The sequence below is a fragment of the Engystomops pustulosus genome, chromosome 3, assembly GCF_040894005.1.
Source record: "Engystomops pustulosus chromosome 3, aEngPut4.maternal, whole genome shotgun sequence".
Classification (NCBI taxonomy): domain Eukaryota; kingdom Metazoa; phylum Chordata; class Amphibia; order Anura; family Leptodactylidae; genus Engystomops; species Engystomops pustulosus.
Window position 1 is genome coordinate 18,630,224 of NC_092413.1, and position 21,462 is coordinate 18,651,685.

The 21,462-nt window shown below is 46.5% G+C and overlaps 1 protein-coding gene and 1 long non-coding RNA gene across 10 annotated transcripts in view; one reads left to right on the forward strand and one right to left on the reverse strand.

Annotated features, from left to right (window-relative positions):
* HHAT (hedgehog acyltransferase) overlaps positions 1–21,462 on the reverse strand; it is a 169,252-nt gene that overhangs the window by 37,276 nt on the left and 110,514 nt on the right. For 6 of the 7 annotated variants that reach the window (XM_072140204.1, XM_072140205.1, XM_072140207.1 and 3 more), the window contains exon 11: positions 19,756–19,900. In XM_072140204.1, coding sequence (XP_071996305.1) covers positions 19,756–19,900 — 145 coding nt within the window. Of the gene's footprint in view, positions 1–19,755; positions 19,901–21,462 lie in introns of those variants that run through there. The other variant, XR_011854021.1, reaches the window with a different exon arrangement.
* The window catches only part of LOC140121050 (uncharacterized), a 65,616-nt gene that overhangs the window by 21,970 nt on the left and 22,184 nt on the right, over positions 1–21,462 (forward strand). For 2 of the 3 annotated variants that reach the window (XR_011854022.1, XR_011854024.1), the window contains 2 exons: positions 2,445–2,594; positions 3,815–3,923. This is a non-coding gene — a long non-coding RNA (uncharacterized lncRNA). Of the gene's footprint in view, positions 1–2,444; positions 2,595–3,814; positions 3,924–12,187; positions 12,301–21,462 lie in introns of all 3 variants that reach the window. The other variant, XR_011854023.1, reaches the window with a different exon arrangement.

Genomic DNA, 21,462 nt, shown 5'->3' on the forward strand with positions numbered 1-21,462 from the left:
GAATGGGTGCCATAAATCCTGAATCTGGCGCCCCCTGCACACTACACAGGACACTGCACATAGTACACACTGCACTGTTCTTAGTAAATGTGCTCCATAGGCTTTAGCTCTGCATGTGGTGGGAAAAGAAGGTCCCAGCAGGACTCACAGGCTTTCTCTATAAGTGGGTGGAAGATGCAGGACTCACAGGCTTTCTTTATAAGTGGGTGGAAGAAGCAGGACTCACAGGCTTTATCTATGAGTGAGTGGAGGAAGCAGGACTCACAGGCTTTCTCTATGAGTGAGTGAAGGAAGCAGGACTCACAGGCTTTCTCTACAAGTGGGTGGAAGATGCAGGGTTCCCAGGCTTTCTCTATAAGTGGGTGGAAGATGCAGGACTCCCAGGCTTTCTCTATGAGTGAGTGGAGGAAGCAGGACTCACAGGCTTTCTCTATGAGTGAGTGAAGGAAGCAGGACTCACAGGCTTTCTCTATAAGTGGGTGGGAGAAGCAGGACTCACAGGCTTTCTCTATAAGTGGGTGGAAGATGCAGGACTCACAGGCTTTCTCTATAAGTGGGTGGAAGATGCAGGACTCACAGGCTTTCTCTATAAGTGGGTGGAAGATGCAGGACTCACATGCTTTCTCTATGAGTCAGTGAAGGAAGCAGGACTCACAGGCTTTCTCTATAAGTGGGTGGGAGAATCAGGACTCACAGGCTTTCTCTATAAGTGGGTGGAGGAAGCAGGACTCACATGCTTTCTCTATAAGTGGGTGGAGTAGGCAGGACTCACAGGCATTCTCTATGAATGGGTGGTAGAAGCAGGACTCACAGGCTTTCTCTATAAGTGGGTGGAAGATGCAGGACTCACAGGCTTTCTCTACAAGTGGGTGGGAGAATCAGGACTCACAGGCTTTCTCTATGAGTGGGTGGAGGAAGCAGGACTCACAGGCTTTCTCTATAAGTGGGTGGAGGATGCAGGACTCACAGTCTTTTTCTATAAGTGGATGGAGGATCTAGGACTCACAGGCTTTCTCTGTGAGTGGGTGGAGGATGCACGACTCACAGGCTTTTTCTATAAGTGGGTGAATGATGCAGGACTCACAGTCTTTTTCTATAAGTGGGTGGAAGAATCAGGACTCACAGGCTTTCTCTATGAAAGTAAAGAAGTAACAAGACACACAGGCCCACATTTACTAAGAACAGTGCAGTCTGCCTGTGCAGGGGGCACCAGATTCATGATTTCTGGCGCCCCGTTCTTCATGAATCTGGCGCCCCCTGCAATGCCCCAACAGATTGCACCACATTTTTTCAGTGCACCTTTAACATGGGGCGTGCGACACACTTTTATTGGACATTGCATGATAAATCTGCCACATGGTCCGACTCAGCACCGGCGGACGGTTCTTAGTAACTGTGGGCCACAGACTTTGCTTGAAATCCTGGCAGTATATAAGCATCTTTTTAACATACTTAAGTAAACGGCAGAATCCTACAGATAATTGAGCTTAGCGTCTTCTCCTTTACACTACCCTCTAAGAGGAGATCTGCCAGATCCGCTGTAATGATGTCGAGTTTGCAAACAAACATGAATAATCTCCATGCGAGAAAGTCAAGTAATGATGTGAGTAGTGGGACCGCCGGGGAAGGATGAGCTTATTATTATAATTACCTCATATTTCTCAACTACCAATATGATACAGTTTTTAATTAAATACTTGGAATATCCCGGGCCCCACAATGCCCACTGGCTCCGTATCATGGCAGAAGCGAGAAAAAAAGTAGGGCAGTCTTTATCGCCCGGGGGTAAAACAAAAATAATCTGGTAATTTCTCTTTCACAGCAACATCCCTCAGAATTGGGGAAATAAATGTATAAATAGGAGAATCCTGATGCTTTGAAATATTCATACGGCAAATTCTGATGTGCCAGGAAAATTGGGAATGCAGCCCAATACTTGCAGACATCGGGCATGGGTTGTGCAAAGGACATGCAATTTTTTTTCTGCCAGAACTTTTTGTAGGATAATTTACGGTTGAGCTCAACAGAAGTTGTTTTATTAATTTCATTAAAAAAAAAGAAAGATAATTAATATGAGAAAATTCCCTTCTCTGTGCAGTGGCCAGGCCGGGTTAGGTTTTCCTCCTTCCCTCTTTGTGCTTGCTCAGTAGCCAGGCTCCTCCCAGTGGGATATTACAGCTCTGTAACCTGGGCCAATCAGGTGTTTGTTTCCTTCCAGTAGCTCTTCCCCTTCCCTCCTATCCTCCATCATTGTATTTCAAACTGCAGCTTCATCTCCCTCCTGGGGCGTAACTAAAGAGGTAACAGCCATAGCGGCTTCTCTGGGGCTCGGATTGTCGTGGGGCCCGGCCACCAGCTATGCTAAAGAATGGAGGATGTGCACCAGTATATACATATTATGCTGCACATTATTTATTTAACACTGCAAATCTTCCATCACACAGCTGAGCCAGCAACTCAGAAGAGAGATGTAAGGGAAGAGGACAGCATTGCAGCAGGACTAGGGATCTCTCATCTCTACTTCCTCAAGTCTCAAGTCTGCAGCTACTGGGTGGCATGAAATCATATCTGTGGCCATTGAAGACTTTCTGACAGTGAGTACATACATGTATGTGTGTGTATATGCTGTATGTGTGTTTATGGTGTGCATGAGTTTATCTGTTGTATGTGTGTATATATTGTAGGTCTGTATAAATATATGGATGTGTACATACTGTACGTGTGTATATAATATGTATGTATAATGTATGTAAGGCTACATGCACACTGCCGTTGCCCGCCGTACCGTAGCACAGTGGGCACACGGCGGTGCCGGGGGAGAGCGCCGCTCATCCCGCCCCTCTCCACAGGAATATATGGCGCATGGCGCCGTATTCCGGAGAAAGATAGGACATGTCCCATCTTTCTATGGGGTACAGGGTGGTACGTTGCCGCACATGTGCTGCACCGTACTGCTCCCGTTGGGCGCCGTGAGTCCATTGTGAAGTATGGGGAACATATGTTGGCCGTATATACTTCCCCCATACATTCGTGTGAATATAGCCTAAGAGTGTATAAATGTATATGTGAGTGCATAAATGTGTGTGTGTATGAGTGTAAACATGTATGTACATGCGTGTGTTATAGTGCATAAATGTGTATGTATGAGTATAAAACTTTATTGGGCAGATTTACTTACCCGGTCCATTCGCGATCCAGTGGCGCGTTCTCTGTGGTGGATTCGGGTCTGGCCGGGATTCACTAAGGTAGTTCCTCCGACCTCCACCAGGTGTCGCTGCTGCGCTGAAGAGCATCGGAACGCACTGGAGTTCACCGAGCCATCGTGGGTGAAGGTAAGCACGAGTCCAGCAACACTTTTTTTTTTTTTTTAAAAGCGGCGGTTCCTCCGAATCCGTAGGGTTTTTGTTCGGCCACGCCTCCCGATTTCCGTTGCGTGCATGCCGGCGCCGATGCTTCACAATCCGATTGCGTGGGCGCCAAAAACCCGGGGAAAATTGGCGCAAAATGGAAATATTCGGGTAACACGTCGGGAAAACGCGAATCGGGCTCTTCGTAAATGACCCCCTACGTGTGTGTATATAAGTATGTGTAAATGTGTGTGATAGTATAAACATATGTGTGTACAAATATGTATATATATATAGTTTAGGGGAAGGGGGTCCCATGTAGAAGTCTGTTATGAAGTCTTCTAGTAACACCCCTGCCTCCACATTTGTACTGATCCCACTGCAGGCAATCCATTTCTGGACCCCCCTGTCTCTGGCTGTAGCACTTCCTCATCACAATCAGCAAGTGAGCTGTGATTTTTCCATAGGTACTGGCTTGAGGAATGTCAACACTTGGCCACTTATCGGCCATGGTGGTCACGTGACTCACGATGCACCGCAGAGATCGGGAGCAGCAGGAGATCACAGGAAAACAAAGTAAGTTTTACAATAATATTTTTGGGACCAGAAATCTTGAACAACCCCTATAAAAGACAGGTATTAGGCTTTATTCACATAGTATCTGGGTTTTTAGGTTTTTAGTCCTCAATCGCATACATCAGTATGGACTCCATTATGGGTGATATATAGCCGTGGTCTGAGATACCCAACAATGATGCACATGGTATCTTGCTTTCTGCGTAAGACTTGTGCCATGTCTCTATTCTTAAACTTCAGGGAAGAGATCATTAAACAGCTTGGCCTTCAGCAAGACATAAAATATCCACTTCCAGACACTTCAAGACAACATTGCTCTCCCTAAAGCCACAAAGCTGTAATAGGATAAACATCGGCAGTCATCTGCTCGGCTATAGCTTTCTTAACGTGTCATAAATTGCCGTATTCCAGTGCTTTCTATGGAGTCGCATGCACACAGGTCTATAGGGGAGAGCAGTCCTCGAAAGACAGAGGATAGTAGATATCACCACCAATGACTCCTCTTCTGCAATGTTAGATACTGGTCCAATGCCGTTAACTCCAACTCTTCGCATCTTTAATAGACGCCAATCCACTGATTCCATTGTAATTGTAATTTTCTCTCTAGTCTCCCCCCATCCCGGGGGAATCATTAGTTTCAGACCTCTACAGTTAGGTGGGTGGTGCCAGACTGACTATTACAATCTAGGACCACTAGAGATGAGCGCGCACTAAAATGCTCGGGTACTCGTTATTCGAGACGAACTTTTCCCGATGCTCGAGTGCTCGTCTCGAATAACGAGCCCCATTGAAGTCAATGGGAGACTCGAGCATTTTTCAAGGGGACCAAGGCTCTGCACAGGGAAGCTTGGCCAAACACCTGGGAACCTCAGAAAAGGATGGAAACACCACGGAAATGGACAGGAAACAGCAGGGGCAGCATGCATGGATGCCTCTGAGGCTGCTTAATCGCACCATTATGCCAAAATTATGGGCAACAGCATGGCCATGACAGAGTGACAGAATGAAGCTAGATAGCATCTAAAACATCCAATAATTGACCCTGACACTATAGGGGACGGCATGCAGAGGCAGCGGCAGCAGGCTAGAGAGTGGCATGGCGACATACCCTAAATGGACTCAGGCTTCAAACCAATGGGTGGCAGAGAGGAACCAAAGGAGGTGAGCAAGAAGCGCTCAAATAATATCGGTACATGATAAAAGTTTGCCAGTATATTTTGGGGATTACACAGCAGGGTGGCGACAAAGTTAACAAGTTTGATGTGGAATGCCCTGTAATAGCTCTTGGGCGGTGTGCCTTTTATCGCCTAGGCTCAGCAGTTTGAGCACCGCCTGCTGTCGCTTAGCGACGGCACTGCTGCTGTGCCTAGAGCTACCGACTGATGGCGCCATGGCCACGGATGGTAATTCGGAGGAGGAGGAGGTGGAGGAGGGGTGGGAGGAGGAGGAGGTATAGTAGGCCTTTGAGACCGGGACCGAGGTAGGCCCCGCAATCCTCGGCGTCGGCAGTATATGACCAGCCCCAGGGTCAGACTCGGTCCCAGCCTGCACCAAGTTAAGTGTAGTAGCGTTCTTATAAGTTTGGGATATGGCGGATGAGGGGAATGTAAACAGATGCGCAAGAAGCGCTGAAATAATATCCCTAAATGGTAAAAGTTTGCCAGTATATTTTGTGGATAACACAGCAGGGTGGCGACAAAGTTAACGACTTTGATGTGGAATCCATGAAAACAACCCAAATTTGTGCCTGACACACCTCGTTTGATAAGGGGACGATGTATGGAGGCAGCTATATGGACGACTTTTGGAGGTAGCAATGGAGACAACGTGTGGAGGCTGCTATGGAGACAATTTAATTTGGATAGTGCCTGTATGTGGCAGTCCAAAAAAGTTTTCAAACCAGAGGAGCAGGTAGGTGGCCCTCCAGAAAAATGGAATAGATTGAGTGCCTGTATGTGGCACTCCCAAAAATTGTTTAAAACAGAGGACCGGGTAGGAGGCCCTCCAGAAAAATTAAATGCATAAAGTACTATAGCTAGAGCCAGTGGGCCCTGTCAAAAAATAGCCAGTTTCCTCTGCTTTAGTGTACAAAGAGGAGGAGAAGGAGGAAAATGAGGAGGAGGAGGAGTGCATAAATTATTCAGGTTGAGCTTCCTTCACCTGGTGGAGATTGGAAATTATGAGAAATCCAGGCTTTATTCATCTTAATAAGCGTCAGCCTGTCAGCGCTGTCAGTCGACAGGCGTGTACGCTTATCGGTGATGATGCCACCAGCTGCACTGAAAACCCGCTCGGACAAGACGCTAGCGGCAGGGCAGGCAAGAACCTCCAAGGCGTACAGCGCCAGTTCGTGCCACATGTCCAGCTTTGAAACCCAGTAGTTGTAGGGAGCTGTGTGATCATTTAGGACGATGGTATGGTCAGCTACGTACTCCCTCACCATCTTTCTGTAAAGATCAGCCCTACTCTGCCGAGACTGGGGACAGGTGACAGTGTCTTGCTGGGGTGACATAAAGCTGGCAAAAGCCTTGTAAAGCGTACCCTTGCCAGTGCTGGACAAGCTGCCTGCTCGCCTACTCTCCCTCGCTACTTGTCCCGCAGAACTACGCACTCTGCCGCTAGCGCTGTCAGAAGGGAAATACTGTTTCAGCTTGTGCACCAGGGCCTGCTGGTATTCATGCATTCTCACACTCCTTTCCTCTCCAGGGATGAGAGTGGAAAGATTTTGCTTGTACCGTGGGTCCAGGAGAGTGAATACCCAGTAATCGGTGCTGGAATAAATTCTTTGAACGCGAGGGTCACGGGATAGGCAGCCTAGCATGAAATCTGCCATATGCGCCAGAGTCCCAACGCGCAAGAATTCACTCCCCTCACTGGCCTGACTGTCCATTTCCTCCTCCTCCAACTCCTCTTCTTCTGGCCATACACGCTGAACAGTGAAGGTCTGAGCAATGCTCCCCTCTTGTGTCTCGCCAACATTCTCCTCCTCTTCCTCCTCCACCTCCTCCGATATGCGCTGAGAAACAGACCTGAGGGTGCTTTGGCTATCAACAAGGGAATCTTCTTCCCCCGTCTCTTGTGACGAGCGCAAAGCTTCCGACTTCATGCTGATCAGAGAGTTTTTCAACAGGCCAAGCAGCGGGATGGTGAGGCTGATGATGGCGGCATCGCCACTGACCATCTGTGTTGACTCCTCAAAGTTACTCAGCACCTGACAGATATCAGACATCCACGTCCACTCCTCATTGTAGACTTGAGGAAGCTGACTGACCTGACTACCAGTTCTGGTGGAAGTTGACATCTGGCAGTCTACAATCGCTCTGCGTTGCTGGTAAACTCTGGATAACATGGTTAATGTTGAATTCCACCTCGTGGGCACATCGCACAACAGTCGGTGAGCGGGCAGTTGGAGGCGGCGCTGCGCTGCCCTGAGAGTGGCAGCATCTGTGCTGGACTTCCTGAAATGCGCACAGATGCGGCGCACCTTCGTGAGCAAATCTGACAGATTGGGGTATGTCTTGAGGAAACGCTGAACTATCAGATTTAACACATGGGCCAGGCATGGCACATGTGTCAGTCTGCCGAGTTGCAGAGCCGCCACCAGGTTACGGCCGTTGTCACACACAACCATGCCTGGCTTCAGGTTCAGCGGTGCCAGCCACAGATCATTCTGCACCGTGATGCCCTGTAATAGTTCTTGGGCGGTGTGCCTTTTATCGCCTAGGCTCAGCAGTTTGAGCACCGCCTGCTGTCGCTTAGCGACGGCACTGCTGCTGTGCCTAGAGCTAGCGACTGATGGCGCCATGCCCACGGATGGTAGTTTGGAGGAGGAGGTGGAGGAGGGGTGGGAGGAGGAGGAGGCATAGTAGGCCTTTGAGACCTGGACCGAGGTAGGCCCCGCAATCCTCTGCGTCGGCAGTATATGACCAGCCCCAGGGTCAGACTCGGTCCCAGCCTCCACCAAGTTAACCCAATGTGCCGTCAGCGATATATAGTGGCCCTGCCCGGCAGCACTCGGCCACGTGTCCGTGGTCAGGTGGACCTTGTCAGAAACGACGTTGGTCAGGGCACGGATGATGTTGTCTGACACGTGCTGGTGCAGGGCTGGGACGGCACATCGGGAAAAGTAGTGGCGGCTGGGGACCGAATACCGAGGGGCGGCCGCCGCCATGAGGTTGCGAAAGGCCTCGGTCTCTACTAGCCTATAGGGCAGCATCTCCAGGCTTAGCAATCTGGAGATGTGGACATTAAGGGCTTGGGCGTGCGGGTGGGTTGCACTATATTTTCTTTTCCGCTCCAGCGTCTGGGGTATGGAGAGCTGAACGCTGGTGGATGCTGTGGAGGATCGTGGAGGCGACGATGGGGTTTTTGTGGCAGGGTCCTGGGCAGGGGGCTGACTATCAGCTGACACAGGGGAAGGAGCAGTGGTGTGCACGGCCGGAGGTGAACGGGCTTGGTGCCACTGAGTGGGGTGTTTAGCATTCATATGCCTGCGCATACTGGTGGTAGTTAAGCTAGTAGTGGTGGAACCCCTGCTGATCCTGGTTTGGCAAAGGTTGCACACCACAGTCCGTCGGTCATCCGGTGTTTCCTTAAAGAACCTCCAGACTTCTGAAAATCTAGCCCTCGCCACGGGAGCTTCACTACGTGACACATTTGGCGCTGATGGACCAGCTCTGGCCCTGCCTCTCCGTCTGGCCCCACCACTGCCTCTTCCAACCTGTTCTGGTCGAGGACTCTCCTCCGTCTCAGAAGCACTGTGTTCACCCGGCCTCTCAACCCAGCTTGGGTCTGTCACCTCATCATCCTCCGATCCCTCAGTCTGCTCCCCCCTCGGACTTCCTGCCCTGACAACAACTTCACCACTGTCTGACAACCGTGTCTCCTCATCGTCGGACACCTCTTTACACACTTCTTCCACTACGTCAAGAAGGTCATCATCACCCACAGACTGCGACTGGTGGAAAACCTGGGCATCGGAAAAACCGGACAAGTGGTTTGTGACTGTGGGAAGGGTCCAGAAAACAGTTCCTCAGAGTATGCCGGTTCAAATGCCAAATTTTCCTGGGAGGGGGCAGACTGGGGGGGAGGAGGCTGAGGTGCAGGAGCTGGAGGAGTGCCGATTTCGGTGACATGGGTGGACTGCGTGGAAGACTGACTGGTGGACAAATTGCTCGAAGCATTGTCGGCAATCCACGACATCACCTGTTCGCACTGTTCTGGCCTCAACAGTGCTCTACCACGAGTCCCAGTAACTTCAGACATGAACCTAGGGAGTGTAGCTCTGCGGCGTTCCCCTGCTCCCTCATCAGCAGGTGGTGTCTCACCCCGGCCAGGACCACGGCCTCTGACCCCTGCAGTAGTTGGACGCCCACGTCCCCGCCCTCGTCCTCTACCCCTAGCCCTCGGGTTAAACATTTTGAAAATGAAAGTTATAACTTAAATTTTTTTTTAACTTTTTTTTGTGTTTTTTTTTGTTTTGTTTTGTGTTTTTTAGTTTTTAAAACCAAACGATGCTATCCTATTGCTATGGCTATTTTCTAGCCAAGTATGAAAGCACACTACTATGCCAGATGAGATGACGCTGAGTTATGAAAAAATAAACGTAAAATAAAAAGTAAATGGCAGACTGTGCCTAATTTCAATCAAACCCCTAATAAATTGTCCCACTTCGGTCTTTGCGATGGATATGTGCGTCACTAAGCGCTAAACACAACGGTCCCAAGTCTCACTGCAAATTCCTCACAATATGGTAGTAGATGCACTACCGCAAGGCCAGCCACCAGCAGATCAACCAGAAATAAAATATATGTAACGCTATTGTAGGCCTAAGTAAGCCGTTTGGATTCTCCTTTGGCTATTTTCTAGCCAAGTATGAAAGCACACTGATGAGATGACGCTGAGTTATGAAAAAATAAACGTAAAATAAAAAGGAAATGGCAGACTGTGCTTAATTGAAATCCAACCCCTAATAAATTTTCCCACTTCGGTCTTTGCGATGGATATGTGCGTCACTAAGCGCAAAACACAGCGGTCGCAAGTCTCACTCCAAATTCCTCACAATTGGCTAGTATATGCACTGCAGCAAGTACAGCCACCAGCAGATCAACCAGAAATAAAATATATATAACGCTATTGTAGGCGTAAGTAAGCCGTTTGGATTCTCCTTTGGCTATTTTCTAGCCAAGTATGAAAGCACACTGATGAGATGACGCTGAGTTATGAAAAAATAAACGTAAAATAAAAAGAAACTGGCAGACTGTGCCTAATTGAAATCCAACCCCTAATAAATTTTCCCACTTTGGTGTTTGAGGTGGATATGTGTGTCACTAAGAGCTAAACACAACGGTAGCAAGTCCCCCTGCAAATTCCTCACAATATGGTACTAGCTGCACTACTAGTGCCAGCAAGCCCAGCCACAAGCAAACAAAAAAAAAAAAAGTATAACGTTATTGTAGCCCTAAGAAGGGCTGTTGGGTTCTTGGAGAATCACTCCTGCCTAACAGTAATCTACTAGCACCCTAACGCTAACCCTGACCAGCAGCAGCTCTCTCCCTAGCGGCATCCAGACACAGAATGATCCGAGCAGCGCGGGCAGCGGCTAGTCTATCCCAGGGTCACCTGATCTGGCCAGCCAACCACTGCTATCGACGTGTAAGGGTACCACGTCATGCTGGGTGGAGTGCAGAGTCTCCTGGCTTGTGATTGGCTCTGTTTCTGGCCGCCAAAAAGCAAAACGGCGGGAGCTGCCATTTTCTCGAGCGGGCGAAGTATTCGTCCGAGCAACGAGCAGTTTCGAGTACGCTAATGCTCGAACGAGCATCAAGCTCGGACGAGTATGTTCGCTCATCTCTAAGGACCACCCATCCGACAAGAGCATCAGAAGCTGATACTATTATGATACTAGGCTCTCTTGGGTCTAGTGGGTGGTCCTGAGATGAACAAGAAAGTCTGGCTCCACCAGTCTGAAAGAAGTGACCTTTAACCCAGCACATTTACAAGCTTCTGTTTGGATCCTACAGCACATTACAGAGCTAAGAGCACAGCAGTGTAAGGACATATCCCCATACAGCATTTTGGTCCTGGGATATAAATGCATTCTTCACAGTCCTGCTGCTACTAACAACACACACAAATGTATGATTATACAAATAATACCTAATACTGTCATCAGACAGATTCCCTTTAAATTCTGTAGTCTTCTGTAGTCCCTATTACTGATAAGCCCCGGGGAGAGATGAGTAGACCCCAAAGTTTGGGCTCTGGGTTCGGGTTTGGCCACGTGACCGGACGTGGTGAATTTTTTTATGTATAAAGATTTATTGAGGTCTCAAATTGAAGATATATTAATGATAAATTGTTCATGGAAAGTGTATGGTGCATATTTTGTAAACCCTGCACGACCCTCAACTAAGTGTCTTCGCTTCTAAAAAAAATGTGGAATTTTCCAGCTATTTTGACCATGCAGTACTAAAGCCTGGAGATCTGTGTAACCATACCTACCTTTGTATATAGTGTAAGTAGCAGCAGGACTTGGGATGAGTCTGATGACACCTCAGCATTACTGCGCATGTGCCATAGGGGCTGTACATGCCCAGTGAAGCTAGTGTGTACAGCTTCACCCAGTCAATGCAAGGACACTGGAAGCAGTGGGCCTAAGAAAGTATAAGTAGGCTCCTGGACAACGCTGATACAGGGCAATATTTGACACTAAACTGGTCTGTAACGACACGTGGGGAATTTAGTGTCCTATATCCTCATGACAGATTCTCTACAGCTTGTTGGATGAAAGACATGAAAAGGGTTCTCCAGGAATTCTGGAAAAACCCATGTAGGGTCGGGCCAGTTGTGCCAAAAAAAAAGAAGGCACTCAGAATACCCTACTCCGGCTCCAGGTTCTTGCGTTGCTCTGATGCTACTGGTCTTTGGCGAACAAGTCTGACCAGAATTGACCTTCTTGGGCCATGGGATCCAATTCCTGCATGCAGAAACCTGAGTTGGGTCAGATACACTCTTTTGGCACCCTCACCCTGGCCCTTAGGGTTTTCTAGAATTCCCGGCAAACCCTTTTTACAGTTGGCTAATTTTCGATAAATCTTTGTCAATAGATATGTATCTGCATGAATATGTAGCTTTATCTTTGCCTCCTTTGAGAGCTTCATCCCATCCCTGTTCTCACCATGTTGCCCTCTGCATACACATATAGCTGCAGTCTCTGCTCCAGGAAGTCCATGTGACCTCACCCACTATCTCTCTCCTCATAGACAGAGAGAGGGAGGAGCAGAATGCTTCATATTGTGCTGCTGCAGCTCCACCTATTCAGCAGAGCTCAGAGATGTAAAGAAAAAAGCATGGAGGGTCTTCACATAGGACAAAAGTAAGTAGCAGGACTGCTGAATCTCATAATGAACATTCAGGGATAATATACAAGACAGTAAAGGTACATGGTCAACCTATGTAAAGGAGTGTCCAACCCCTTTGACTTAAACATCAAAAGGCCCAGGCAGACCTGGGGTCATCCCTGGAGACCACTATTTGGTATGTCTGTGGTAGCTTCAGCAATCAGGGTTAGGCTACATTCATATTAACACTTCACACTCGTCGCCGGGGAGAGGAGGAGGTGGTGAGCGCTGCCGTAGAGAAACATGGGGAACAGCGCCATATTCCGGGGAAAGATAGGACATGTCATCTATGGGGGGCATATATCCGACATATATACGTCGGCCATATATAAGTCCAACATACGGCTGTGTGAATGAAGCCTTCCTTTGGATAGCTTGAAATCTAGAACTATCCCTTAGATTAGAAGATTTCTCTTAGACTTTAAGATGCTTGTCACAAAATTTGCCCTTAATTCCAAAAAGTAACACTGTGAAAAGTAGGAGAATTTTTTTGTGAAACTTTTGGCCAACATTATTTACGATAAATATTTTTTGCTAATTTTCCTGCATGTGTGGAAAACATAAAATCCCGGCAATGTATCTTTGGGTATCGCTTATTGAGAACAAAGCCTTTTTGAAACAAAAGTAATTTGTGTCTGAGCTTCTGCCGCTGAACCGGCACTGATGCCCTTTCATTTATTTTCGTGTTTGTTTCCAATACTGATCTGCAATTATAGAAAATGAGCAGCATGGCAGGAAATGTGTTTTCTTCTCCCCAAACACAAACACATCTAAGATCCTCAAACAATCCAGCTGTCCCCATCTTGTGAGAATTACATAAAACAAGCGATGGCGAGCGGCGAGGTCTGTGTTCCGGCGATAAGTCCCTGTCTGTCTAGCGCTGACTTATGTTCTCTATCACAAAACATTTCATCTGCGTCGTCCATTTATCTTCTCCTCAGTGTTAACTTGTCCTCTGCTGCAGGGGGAGGTTAATGCAGACGTTTCATTAAAATGTAAGAATACATGGTTTTTTTCATAATGTAATGTTACTACTTTATATCAATCTGCTCAGCCGGATGCGCTACACCGAAGGACAACATGGCTTAGCACTCTTAAGAGGGCTGTATACAATTAGAGCGACATGAATGGAATGATAAGTGAAATTACCTATAAAGGGGACCTGTCGCCATAAAAATGCAGGGTAATTAGACAAGATGATATAGGACATAAACAGCAGAGCGGGTAATCTGCTCAGCTCCACCTGCTCTATAACATGCTGCCTGCAGATAGCTCACTATGTACAATCTGCTTAGCTCCTCCTGCTCTATAACATGCTGCCTGCAGATAGGACACTATGTACAATCTGCTCGGCTCCTCCTGCTCTATAACATGCTGCCTGCAGATAGGACACTGTGTACAATGTGCTCAGCTCCTCCTGCTCTATAACATGCTGCCTGCAGATAGGACACTATGTACAATGTGCTCAGCTCCTCCTGCTCTATATAATGCTGCCTGCAGATAGACACTATGTACAATCTGCTCAGCTCCTCCTGCTCTATATCATGCTGCCTGCAGATAGGACACTATATACAATGTGCTCAGCTCCTCCTGCTCTATAACATGCTGCCTGCAGATAGGACACTATGTACAATCACTTTAGAGTGGATTTCCACTGACTGCTGTAGAGCCATCGGTTTTAAGCTTTGTGTTGTTTATGCGAAAATCAGGTCTCCCCCCCCACCCCACTCACAATCAACGGGAATTCCTGGAAAACCCCTTTAAAGTTTGCAGCCTTTGTCTGTGCTATTCAATACTGCATCATGATGGTATCAATTTTGCTGTTTCCATCTCTAAATGCTTCCTCAGGTTTCTGATCCTCTGCCTACTCACGCAGAAAAAAAAAGCATCAAAAACAACAACAATATAAATAGTAGAAGGGAACATGAAGAAATACAACTGTCAAACCTAAGAAACTTCGCTTTCGGAAACCGTAATTATGATGTTGAGTGCACATTAAGGTGACAAAAGTGTTAACAATTGCTAAATTATAGCTTGACTAAGCCTGGCACTGATCCACCGGGGAAAAAGGACCACAAAGAGTGTCCAAATAAACAAGAAGAGTTGAGCTGGCACAATCTGCTGGAACAACAGTTAGCACTTGCTGAGCCCTGATTTTGCAAAGTGGCTCCGACGCTTGCCAAGGCTGCACCTGCCAGAAGCTGACGACTGCCTCCGCTCGACTGGAGACCGGCAGCAACAAAGCAAAAGAAGGTGAAGCGTGCAGAGCGATAAGAAACAGTCTGAACCTGGACAAAAAGCTGTAATCATATTCTTTACCTGCGCTGCTCCTATGATAAATCAACTGTCCATGAGCTACTTAGATTTCGAGCAGCGTTTGTGATCCGGAGACCTCTAGACCTGACGGAATCTGTATTCTTTTAGTTTGAAAGGAGGGAAAATACAAAAATATTTTTGAAAAACAGTTTCATATTTCTTAAACAAGACCTCTCGAGGGGAAACACTGGGGCACATTTACTTACCCGGTCCAGCGAGTCCCCCGAAACTGCATAGTCCGACGATAATGCACTGTGCCGCGATTCACTAAGATCGTGCGCCCGATATCCTGCATGTGTCGCTTCCCCGCTCAGGTCCCCCGGAGTTTACCTTCTTCTTTCCGGTGCATGTAAGTGCGCTGTCTTGCGATACAATTTGAAAGTTAATTCAAGCGCTCAGTCCAAATCAGTCGGATCGTCCGACGGCACGCCCCCTGATTTCTGCGCCAAAATCCGATCGCATACGACACAATCCCAGTGCATACACCTGATAAATACCTAAACCGTGCAACCCCCGAAAACGGCAAACAGTCCGCGACCCTTAGTAAATAAGCCCCATGGGGTCAATCAAGGCATACACCCTGCTGCTCTATTCAACTCTGTGGTGCTGGCGGAGATAGCCGATTGCCGTGCTTGGATATCACCATCAGTTCCATAGATTGAGTGGAATGAAATGGCAGTTGGCTGCTCCATTCTTTTCGGTGCAACGGAGATACAACGACCCATCTGTGAGACCTCCACCAATCAGCAAGTAATTTGTAACCCCTTTAAGGACTGGGTCCACATACGATACACTAGTCCTTGGGTGGCATGACTAGTCTCGGAGCTGTATAGTCAAATCCATAGAAAGATGTAGCCTTTATAACCGATTCATATCACCTGTGATCACAGAAATTATGCAAAAGAGAAATATAATCCCCAATGTTTAAGGTGACCCACGCATTACTGGGCCTCATCTACACCAAACTACTACGGGTTATGGCTAGTAAGAAACAACCCGCGTCTGGAAAAAAAACTCATCACAAGAAGGTAATACAAGACTTCTGGCTGGTGATACTTGCTACAATAACATTGGCAGATGTCTCCTGGATTTCGCTTGGCAAATGTTTGGTTAATATGAAAATGCCAGGATTTAGGAGTCATCTGGCAGCAGGTTGATGAGAAATGAGTGTATGTAAATATGTGGGCCTACTGCAGTCTAGAGGTGAAACATTACCACTGTAATTAGCATATTACAAACCTGCCATATTTTACTACAAGATTCTGGAGCAAACATGTTTAAAGTCTGAAGAGCATCAGATCGGCACAAGCAGGGCCGCCATCAGGGGGGGTTAAGTGTGACTGTGTTCAGGGGACCCCGAGGAGAAGAAAGGGCCCCACGCTCCTCTCTTCCCAGGTGCAGGGAACTCACTGTGCACACAGGGCCGGACTGTTTTCCTGTGGGGTGCCCACAATATTTGCCAGTTAGGGGCCCCAAACTTCTAGTGGCGGCCCTGGGCACAAGGACTAACCCCGTCCAATGGGAATAACAAGTGCTGTAGTTACAGCTTCAGACCACTAAAAATAGGATGGAGCCAGTTCCCGCTGGCTCTCTGATAATGGTGGGGCCACAGAGCTGATTGGCCATGGGGCTGTCTAATGGCAGATCAGCCATCAATAGAAATGTCTCAACCATCCCTTGTAGATATTCTACGTGAATCAGAAGAATTAGACTGGAGTTTCCAAACCCATTACAATAGCACCAGCTATAACTTTCCCAACTTTGGAAAAACTACATTACATTTATCAGGAGGAGGTGCCTCAACTCTGGCCCACCTTGATCCCTGCTTCCTCATTACCTCATTCTATGGTGTGACTACAACATTTTGCACCTATAACAAACCACAGTAATATGTGGATTACCTATACCATACCAGGCTCCCAGTGGCCAGATTTCTCTCTCTACCGGCTAGATCCAAATATTTTAGCATTGCCAGGGCGTCTTTTCGACAAGACCTCCAGAGAGTGTCACCCACTTCTCGTCGTCTCAGTTGCTAAGCAACCTCTCAAAGATACTTAAACGTCTACTGACCAAAGACCATGGAAAAAGTATTTTAATGAGCAATGTTCTTACTTTTCCACTACAAAGGTCTTGACTCTGCCCCTAATGCCTTTCCTTGACCGTCTAGCAAATTTAAGGCCTCTGCCTCTTCAACTCAGTGAGCTTCAAAAGGCAAATAACTCGGAGGATCAGAAAATATTCTGGGTTATATTGACGGAAGATCTGTCACTTGGAAAATCAATGGGCTATGAAGAATTAAATATTGAGGTAATTTATGTTTTACGCTCAGCTCTTTATTGGTTTCTGCAAAGTAAAAATGTTCTAACCTTTAATAGCGCGGAGAGCGTAGCTTAAGGATAGAAACCGAACATGAAGCCGGAGCTAGAAAAATTGTGAATATTTTAGATTTTAATTGGCGTTATGGACGTCATTCGCTAAATATATATATAAAAAAAACATAAACCGCTGTAATTAAGTCACGCTTTACTACACAATCTAGGCTGATTTTAGGATTTAAGGGTGACATCTGAAGAATCGAGTGCAGTATTAAGGCCGGGAGTAAATCAGGGTAGTCACATTGCTTAAAATTTAGACTCTTGAAGACAATTTTTGGGTTCTGGAACGAATGAACTGCTTTTCAATGATCTCCTATGGCAAATCAAATCTTCTTTGTTATACTAAAAAATTGGATTACAAGCAATGTTGAGTGGACCAGACCCAAAAAATTTGGGTTCATACCAATCCAATCCAGTTTGGGTTCCCGGATTCGTCTGTATTTCCTCCCATGGCTCTAACTCTTTAAATGCCATTGGTCACTGGTCGCCACACTTTTTGGGCGGATTATCGTTCCCCGAAGAAGTCATGGTGAATGACGACCCTTCCCAAAATAGTGTCCTGCAGTAGATTAGCATTTAAACATATAATGGGGCAGATTTACTTACCCGGCCCATTCGCGATCCAGCGGCGCGTTCTCTGCACAGCATTCAGGTCCGGACGGGATTTATGAAGGTAGTTCCTCCGCCGTCCACCAGGTGGCGCTGCTGCGCTGAAATTCATCTCAACGCACCGGAATGCACCGAGCTGGACCAGGTGAAGGTAAGCGCTTCGGAAGCGACACTTTTTCGGTTTTTAAATGCGGCGGTTTTTCCGAATACGTCAGGTTTTCGTTCGGCCATGCCCCCCCCCCCCCCGATTTCCGTCGCGCGCATGCCGGCGCCGCCACGATCCCGGGGGAATTCAGGTACAATCGCCGCAAATCGGAAATATTCGGGTAACACGTCAGGAAAACGCGAATCGGGCCCTTAGTAAATGACCCCCAATATCTGTAAAAAGTGCCAGCACCAATCACTGACTGGGGTGAACAGGATTTAAACATTCGACAGGACCGAAATTTCGACGGGTCTGCGCTTCACTAATTACAAGCACAACCTTAGAAATTACAAAGGGCAAGGACATTTTTTTGTGCTGCAAGATAAATATACATCTTCTGAGCCAAAAACATCTACCTATAGATTTCTTAGGCTGAAGGTCAGGCCTATGTTTGATATACAGTATATTGTATGGGGGGCTTTAGAAATAATAAACAGCTTATATTTTCCTCTCTTTCCGCTCCCTTTGCTCCGGTGGAGCCAGAGGCTGGCAGTGTCGTCCCGACCACAGTCACCCAACTGCTACTACCAAAATCTATTGCCGTAGCTAAGGCATGACTCGGTTTCCAAGCAGAGACGGGCAGTGACAGCCAGCGCCGCAGCTGCACTGGTGCGGGGAGAGAGACGAGTATATGATTACAAATGCCCCAACCCAGCCTTCTATAAAAAATGATATGCCTGGACAACACATTCGATGCCAATACAAAGTCAATACAATACAGCTGTGAGCTGACTGTCAAAGATTTCTGGTGGGGGTCTCCTTAATAGTAAAGTGATGGTGGCCCTAGGGCTCGCGCCCCAGGAGCCCACCCCATAACCTGCATCTGTCTGCTGCAATGGAAACACATCATTTTTACACAGAAGCTGAATACTCAAAATGTAGGGGACAAGTAAATGAATGCCATTCATAAAACTGTGTTGATTTTTACATTTTAGATACTATTCAAATACATTTTCCTTTCATCCTTTCAAAAATACTACTATTGCCTGATTAAAAGTTTTGGATGTTATGACTATTTAACGAGAACCTGTCACCCAAAAAAAACGCTGTAGGAGTTGCTTACTAAAGTAAACAGCTTCTAGCGCTACCCCAGTAATACAAGTGTTAAACCCCTAGCTTTATCGGAAAACTTCAAATAAAGCTAAAAGAAAACTGCAGTGCCATACCCTGACAACACCGGACCAAGCTCACATCGGTTCGGTGTATTCATGAGGGAAGAAGCCGTGCCTTGGACCGCCCCTCCCACACCATAGGCCGGCGGGGACTGCCAGGTTTCATGCAGCAGTCACAGCTTCCTAGTCCCGCCCCCTCATGAATACGCTGGACCGCTGTTAGCTGTAAGCTCGGTCCGGCGTCCTGACCAACTCCTAGAGCAATTTTTTAGGATGACAGGTCCCCTCTAAGAGACATTTTCACCAAAAAGGGGTGGAGCTAATGATAATTTTAGGTGTTCCCAGGAAGGTAGGTGTCTTTCATGGGAAGGCCTTATATAGGCTGATTTAACCACACAGTTATCCATTCTTACATCATAAAAATTAACTTACCTGAAAGTAAAAACGAGCATTCCACTAAATGTTGAACTTTTTTTTAAAAAAAAAACTCTGTTACATCTTATGCTTCTGTAATCATTTTTATGCAGGTAAGAAAATGTAAAATGTGATTTTGGGTACTTGGGTAATACAGTTGCCTTATCCGCTGTGACTTATATTAGTCCTGACATTTTAACATCGTTATCAGCAAAAAATTGCTCACGTAACTAAAAAAAGGTATGTGGTGCCATTTGTAAATCTGCTTAGTCAGCGCTTTCGCTGCTATTTTTCACTTCTACGTGAGATTTTAATTTTGTCAGGAGAGGTCGTATCATGTCGAGAAGCATCTGAATACATAAATGTGTAATTACAACATTACATTTATGAGCCACTTACCTTGTACAAACAGACGCTCCCAGTATATCTTCCCAACCTGCTCGCCCCCCATGAACACGAGGTTGGTTAGAATCACCAGAGCGGTGGAGACAGATGCCAGAGCTGCGTGAAGCCGGCGGTACGTCTTTGGCGACAAATTCTGATCCTGGTAACACATAGAAAGGATGATTTAAGTATTAGTTATTAGGGTATTTTGCTTTTTTGTAACCTGTTTTTCAAAAATGATAAAAAATTATTAAGTTGTAAAGGGACATTTCAATATCATCCTGTAGAGCAACTCACTACAGTAAATGAGGTAGGATCTCTGGTTTGGGGGGCTAGATGTGCCTGACAGGTTCCCTTTAACCCATTAAGGATGAGGTCTGAAAAGGGATTAGAGATCGAGCATTTTTAGTGAATTTTCGTAAATAGTGGTTTAAGTGACTTTTTTTGTGCACTACCTTAAAGACTAACTGTAAAGTTTTTTTTCCCCTACAAATCAATAGCTCTTAGAATGTAAAACAACTTTGCCTATTATCTGTGTTACCTATATGCAGCAGTTTCTTTGCTTTACCCCTCACATTATCTCAGTGCTGCAATAGCTGCTTCCTCTGCCTATGAAGAGTCTGTACTATATTTATCTGACAGTTACATGGGAAGGGAGGGGCTGCTGCCCCCTGCTCAAAGAGGAGGAGGTCATGTGATTGTGCTCTCTGTGTATGTAGCAGAGCTGGATGTGTTCTGGACTGTGGATACATATGTCTCATGCACAGAATAGTGAGGTACAAGATCTCCCCTGTTCCCTATCAGTTCCTCCATCCCATTCTGTGATTCTACAGAACTTTCTCAGTCTCTCTCCTCTCATCATGCTGCTCCCCTCCACCACATTGTCATCGGCACTTTGTGCAATGTGCAGATAAGTTATTAACCCTAAGTGCTCACACAGCACAGGCTATAGACTTCATGTAACTGGTTAACTTATGATTTCTAGCACTTATTACATGTTCCCTGCTCCTCCATGCGATGGAAGCTGCCAGGCTGTCACCATATACAGACTCTATTTGCACTGTGCAGTGTTCAGTGGATTTATTGGTGGGGAACTAAATTACTTTAAGAGAGAACACAAGGCATCATGTTATCTGTGACATTAGTCTCCGCCCACCAAGAAAGATTTTTGTCAAACACTTTCAGAACAGAAAATGGCAAAACTTTGGAAAGAAAAGGGCGAGCAGCACAATATGGGCATCGTTTTTAAAGGGGGAATAACATATAGAATTTGGTAAAATCATTATAGATTTACAGTTTCGCTTTAAAAAAATTTGCAGCGTTTTTAACGTGACACATAGGACTAGATAAAACTGAAGAAATGATATAGTGTTTTTTTGTTTGTTTTTTTATATATTGGGGTTGCAGTTACAAAAAGTGGAAGTAACAATTTTTTTTGCTCTGTATAGTACATTTACATTTTTTTTTTCAGTAACTAAAAATGACCATTCTTAATGAATTCACTAGTGTGTGATGGCAGAGCGGCTCCTCTATTCACTGCATAGAGCTGCATAGAGCTACTTCAGCACTACACACTGAGGAAGGGAGAAGGTCGAAACCTCTACAGCAGTGTTCCCCAACCACCGGGCCATGGCCCAAGACCGGGCCATGGAACACCTGGTTCCAGGCCGCGCTGGACCTCTGTAAAAACAAACAAAAGAAAATATACTCACCTTCCCCGTT